The sequence below is a fragment of the Lontra canadensis genome, unplaced genomic scaffold (genome assembly GCF_010015895.1).
Source record: "Lontra canadensis isolate GAN:19392208 unplaced genomic scaffold, GSC_riverotter_1.0 scaffold14, whole genome shotgun sequence".
Lineage (NCBI taxonomy): Eukaryota > Metazoa > Chordata > Mammalia > Carnivora > Mustelidae > Lontra > Lontra canadensis.
This window is the reverse complement of record NW_022631008.1, coordinates 26,852,613-26,858,612: the sequence shown is the minus strand read 5'-3', so window position 1 is coordinate 26,858,612 and position 6,000 is coordinate 26,852,613. Positions and strand designations below refer to the sequence as shown.

At 44.8% G+C, this 6,000-nt stretch overlaps 1 protein-coding gene across 4 annotated transcripts in view; it reads left to right on the top strand.

Annotated features, from left to right (window-relative positions):
• The first annotated feature begins 1,061 nt into the window (after window positions 1-1,061).
• CDK19 (cyclin dependent kinase 19) overlaps window positions 1,062-6,000 on the top strand; it is a 163,878-nt gene continuing 158,939 nt past the window's right edge. For 2 of the 4 annotated variants that reach the window (XM_032858319.1, XM_032858318.1), the window contains exon 1: window positions 1,062-1,429. In XM_032858319.1, the coding sequence (XP_032714210.1) occupies window positions 1,302-1,429 (128 nt within the window). In that variant the 5' untranslated portion in view covers window positions 1,062-1,301. The remainder of the gene's footprint in view (window positions 1,430-6,000) is intronic. The other 2 variants (XM_032858317.1, XM_032858316.1) reach the window with 2 other exon arrangements.

Below are 6,000 nucleotides of genomic sequence, written 5' to 3'. Positions count from 1 at the left end.
CTTTTTTTTTTCTTCAAGATTTTATTTATTTGACACAGAGATCACAAGTAGGCAGAGCAGCAGGCGGGGGGGGGGCGGGGGGAATAGCAGGCTCCCCGCAGAGAGCCCCAGCGGGCTCAGATCCCAGGACCCTGAGATCATGATCTGAGCGGAGGGCAGAGGCTTAACCCACTGAGCCACCCAGGCTCCCCACTCCTGGCACTTTAACTGCCCTTAGACAGATGGCCAAAGCTTGGCTGTGGGAACCGCATATGGTAGGAGGAGACTGGAGCGCGAGGAAAGGATGATTGGCTGCTAGGTCTCAGAAGTTCTCCTCAGACCGAAGCTAGGACTTGGAAACCGCTGATGGTTCAGCTTTTGAAATACGGTTTTTGCATCGTAAAGGAAAAAGATTAACCTATCAGAAACAACCGAGCACACCCCATTACCAATCAGGAGCGGGAAAGAAGCCAAAGCCTGGGGATACCCACGCACCAACGAGGACGTCATTCTCCAGTCTCAGCCAATGAGCGGCTGGACAGGGGAGGGGGCGGGGTAACAGGCGGACCAATTGTCACAAAAAACAAACAATCTGCAGTACAACTGCCTTAACCACAGCCCTCGCCTCTCAAACCGCTGGAGCAAACTCCTGAGCAAAGCACTTGCCAAATACTTTCCAGTCTCCTTCTCGCCTGGAAGCAGTTATAGTGGAGTACCTTCCTCACACCAGAACAAGGGCCTTCTTTTCACCAGCTCCCACAGACTCGCAGAAAGAATACTGCAACTTTGAGGTTTCTACCTTCACAGGAACTGGCAGTCCGGCGCTACCTGAGGGGGGGGGCGGCCCCAGTACGCAGGCGTGCACGCCTCGTGGGGGCGGGGCTGTGGCAGCCCACAGCAACCTGGGTGCTGTATTCCTTTGGCTGGCAAAACTCAACCTCTTTTGCAGCCTTCGGAACTACATTTCCCAGGAGCCCCCGCGACCTCAGGGTGGGCGGGATGGTTCGTTAATGAGCTCGAGGAAGCCGCGGCGCGGCCCACCAGGTTCCAAAACAAGGAAATGAAGGGGGGAGGCGGGACTGGGGCTGCCTGCGGGAGCCGCCGCAGCCGCCGCCGCGGAGGAGGAGGAGGTGGTGGAGGAGGTGGCTGCCGCGGCCGCCGAGGAGTCCCTTGCTGAAGGCGGACCGCGGGGCGGCGGGCGGCGCGCGCGCGCCCGAGAGGCGGCTGTTGGAGAAGTGGAGCGGCGGTCGCGGGGGGAGGAGGAGGAGGGACTGAGCGGCGGCGGCCCCCGCGTCCCGGTGCCTCTATGGGGAAAGCAGACAATGGATTATGATTTCAAGGCGAAGCTGGCGGCGGAGCGGGAGCGGGTGGAGGATTTGTTTGAGTACGAAGGGTGCAAAGTGGGACGCGGCACCTACGGGCACGTCTACAAGGCGAGGCGGAAAGATGGGTAAGAGCAGGGGCGGGGGGAGTAGGCTCGCTTGGGTCCTCGCCCTGCCCGCGACCGCGCGGGATGGGTGGGTCGGAGCCAGGTCGGGCCGTTCCGGAGGGGCGAGGCGGAGGTGGTCGTGGGGCCGCGTCCCAGCGCGCACTGAGGGACGCTGGTGCTGCCCGCCCCCCCGCGCGGCCCCGTCGCGCCCCTCGAACTCCCGCGGCGCAGCCCAGTCGGGGGGCGTCGGTCCCGTCCCAGAGGGCGCCTTCCGCGTGCATGGAGCTGGCGGCGGGACTCGAGTTGGGACCTCGGTTGGAGGTGGAGTTTGTGGGGTCTGGTCTCTTGGGGAGACGCGGAGGGCTGGGAGAGCTTTGCCGAGGAGTTGCCGCTCTGGCCCTGGGCTGGTGACGGTCGTTGTGGAACTTCCAATCGGCTGAGCGCCTCCCGGGGGCGGCGGTTTGAAACCTAGCCGAGGAACCGGTCGCGCGGCCGAGCGCTGGGGTCCTAGCCAGCCTCACGGGTCTGACCCGCCGGGCACCTCTGCCCTTGGGGCCAGCCAGCCCATTGGCACCTCAGCGCAGCCCCCGGTCCCTGCCTAGACCCGGCGACTTCTGGATCCCTCCTCATTTGCCCTGATTTCGCTTTTTCACATTCCGAATTCCGCACCTTCCCTCGAATGTAGGACCTCCTGGGAAACTAACCGAGTTTTACCCGCAGAACTTAAGAGTTCGCCTAGTTCTCTGGTAAATCATCCCTCCCGCCCCCTGGATATTCTGATGTCCTCCACTCCCATTTCCTGGCTAAATGACTGTGTGCTGGGCTTTATCGAGCACCTAGATTGTCCAGAACGGAATGTGAATCTTTGTTTTCCTGAGAGTTTTGGGAGAACCGTAATGACCTCTTAGGAAGCCTTTATTGATTGTTCTCTTAGGAGAAGGCGAGCTGGATAAAGTATTGAGAGCGCCTGTCCTCTGTCCTATAGGGTAGACGGGCTCGTGCTGTAGGACAGGTGGAACCAGCTCCCTGCCTGCGAAGGATAGGTTTGAACCAATCGTCTCTTCACCGCCCTTCCTGGCAGGAATTCTCCTCCCCCAGAGTTAGAAGTCCAGAAACGTCTATCTACCTGTCCCCCTTAGATTTCAAAGACTTAGATTTCAAAAACTATATGAAAGAGAGGTTTTAGGGTTGTAAGGGAACATTTCTGGATAAAGTGAGAATCAGCCATAATGACATTAGTAAGATTTGAAGTGCTGCCTACCGTTCTGCGCACTCTGATACAGTTGATTTATGAACTCTAGGATGAAAGTCGTTAAAGTCTGTGCTAATTTCGTACAGAGAACGAGAAAGCACAACTTTACAAATTGTTTTATCATAAAGTATGGTGGAAATCACCAGGTACTATACACGTGTAAAGGATTGTTACTGCAAGTAATTTTTGTCTTATAACTAAACGGGCCCCATTGTATTCAGTTGTAAACTTTTCTCATAGTACTTTCATTTAGTTAATTGCCAAGTGTCCTTGGATTCATAGCTTGGAATGTGAGGTACTATAATTAACTTGTATTTTGTTTTTGGAATATTAACTTTACTTGTTTCACTGGTGTCCCTGTAGGAATCTTATCACATATACTTGGGGAGAGAACATCTAGTTTTCCTATCTGGACATTGGCATTACAAAACAAGTAACAAGGTGTTTTTCAAACTCCTCATGCTAACTTTATAATCCATTTAATCTGGAATTTCTAAAATGTATTTTCATTCTTGTTAAAATAGCTTCCCTTTATTAGGCAACTTTTGAGAAAAATTGAAAAGTCTGCTTTTGAATTGTATTTCGATAGCGTGGACTATAACAGAAAACAGATAATTTAATTCCTGCTTCCAATTGTTCTATTTGAATATTTTCCCCTCTAATAAAGTTCTTGATTCGACTACAGTTTCTTCTTGAGTGAAATTTGTTTGATTAGAATTATTGAAGTTTCTTTAATAGAAAAAGATCAATTGTGTATTTTCAAAATATACATTTTAAAGAAACCTGTAGGATCTGAAAGCATTAGTTGATATCACTGTATTACTTGTAAGAAAAATCATTATAAAGGTAGGTTTTCTTGGACCAAGGATCTAGTTGAGATTTGAGGCTTACAGTAAACACAAATCTCTTGTGGGTTGGTGGGATTAGTTTTATGTTCATTGATAACAGCGATTTGAAAGAATAGAAAGTTTTTAGTAGTGGTTCTAAACTGTGATATACATTTCCATAGTAAAGGATTTTACTCTGATCAGGGTCAATTACAGTTTAGCTCTTTACAGAATTTATTTTGCTTAATTCAGAAAAGTATAGTGCTATTTTAGGGAGCAAGAAAAAAATCACATGGGTTCATTACAGAGAAATTATTCTGATGTATATAATGTAGTATATAACCAAAAAATCATTCAGGTCTTTTGGAGAAACACAGGAAGAAGTAATGTAGCACGAAGCATGACTAGAAAAGCCTCTGCTTGTAGTTTAATGTTACAGTTTAAAAAACCTTAGAAAATTGTCATTGAAATATGACTTTAACTTAGGCTATGTTAATTATACTATATAAATTTATAACAGTGGGAATAAAAGATTACATTTGGGTTTTTCACTTTCAATAAAAATGGTAATTGTTCTTTTTGTTCTTTTTTTTGTTGTTGTTTTGAAGGAAGAGAATCTTTTGACCCAACCATTCTTTTTAAATAAAATCAGGTTTAAAGTTATTCTTGAGAAACAAGTTCAGAATATTTCTAGATTTTTTAGTATGAGCAAGAATTTGTGATAGTTTTAACAGTAAAAAGTCACATATAACAGTTTATGGTTACAAATCTCAAGACCATATTTCTTAAATTTGAAAAACTTTGTTTTGATTGATAAAGGAATATTGTTAAAAAGTTCTTTTGTCAATAAGAGGTTCAAACAAACTTGATTCCATAGGATAGTGTTATGTCTGAAAACTGTTGTACCCAACAATACTACTATTCAACTTTGCAGACATTCATTTAGTCTTTGAACCACTCCAATCAAAGAATGCTTCTTTTTGGAGATGTCTGAAAGATACTTGTTAATTGAAAGTGAAATGGCTGACAACAGTTTCAGTTTTGCCTTAGGGTTTCAGATGAGTAGTTGGTGACTATGTATCTTAATGTATGAAGTTACAGATGAGTAATTGGTGTCTTGCATGTCTTAATGTAGGTCATGAAATCCTTCACTAATAAATTTGTTAGGTACACGTGGACACACATAGGCATGGCCATAACAGCTTGGTTTTGATAGATTTTTCATATTTGGTTTGTAGTTAAAATAGATGATAGTATTTGCATTCCCTTTTTTTTTTTTGAGATCTATGGGGGTTAAAGATGTAGCAGTATGATCATAATATTTTAGAAAGCTATCAAGAGTTTTAAGATCATTTAGTCTCATTTCTTCTTACAAATGAGAAAACCAGACCTGTTAGAGGTTGTCATGACCATAGTCTCACAACAGAGACAAGCCTCACAGCAAATTACAAGACAGTAATCCAGATCTCGTCACTGAGTTATTGCATTTTCTAATGTGTTTTCCTTCTTAATACCAAAGGAGGTAAAACAAAAAAGGCCACGTTACCTCCAGTTTTGACAGTCTTATTCTATAAACCTTATCCATGCAAAGGATACATCTATACCAACAAATACAGAAAAGGGAAGAGATCACATTGACATTTAAAAAAAAGTATAAGTGCAGGCCTGTAATTCTCTTTAGCTGGTTTTTCTCCATTCTCACTGTCTTACTTTTGTCCACCATCTCTGATTTGCCCAGTAGACAGATTGGTCTCTGCTATTATCTTAGTCTTTCCTCCCGATAGCCCAAGATCCAAGTTGCCTGACTTGTTTTTTTTTCTGCAAAATAAAATTAATCATGTCACATCTTGGAAAACTGCATTCTCTCTGGTTCAAACCATCACATCCAATCTTAGTTCCTCACTTCAGCATGTAAAGCCATTTGCATTCAGATCGTAAAGTCTTTAGTCTTTACAGCCTTTATGCTTGCCACCAACTCCCTCCTTTATTCCAGAGTCTTCAAGCCATGCTTCTGTAGCATTGAATTCGTATTTTCCAGGACTTGGTAAATCCTTTTCATATCTTATTTTTTCTTCCCTGCATTCAAAGTAGAATGGTTTTGCTCTGCCATTCCTCTGTCCCTTTTCTCCTCACTCCCATTAACTTGGCATACTCCTGCTCATCCTTAATACTCAATTCAAATAGCTTTTCTTCTAGAAGCCTTCTCTTACTCACCAAGTATATTCATTAGATGTGATTCTGCTCTTCTTTGTTCTTAGATGTGTGATATCAATATAAATAATAACCTGAAGGGCTTGATCTCATGGCTCTGAGATCATGACCTGAGACAAAATCAAGAGTTGGAAGCTTAACTGATCAAGCAACCCCTGGTGCCTGTTCTGTGCTTTTACTAGCTATTTTATAGAGATGCTTAGAAAATGTCAGCATCTAAGCATACTTTAGTAAATTTATTGAGATGATGGGTTTATGTTAATAAACTTAGTATCTTTAGCACTTAGTAAATCAAACGGTCA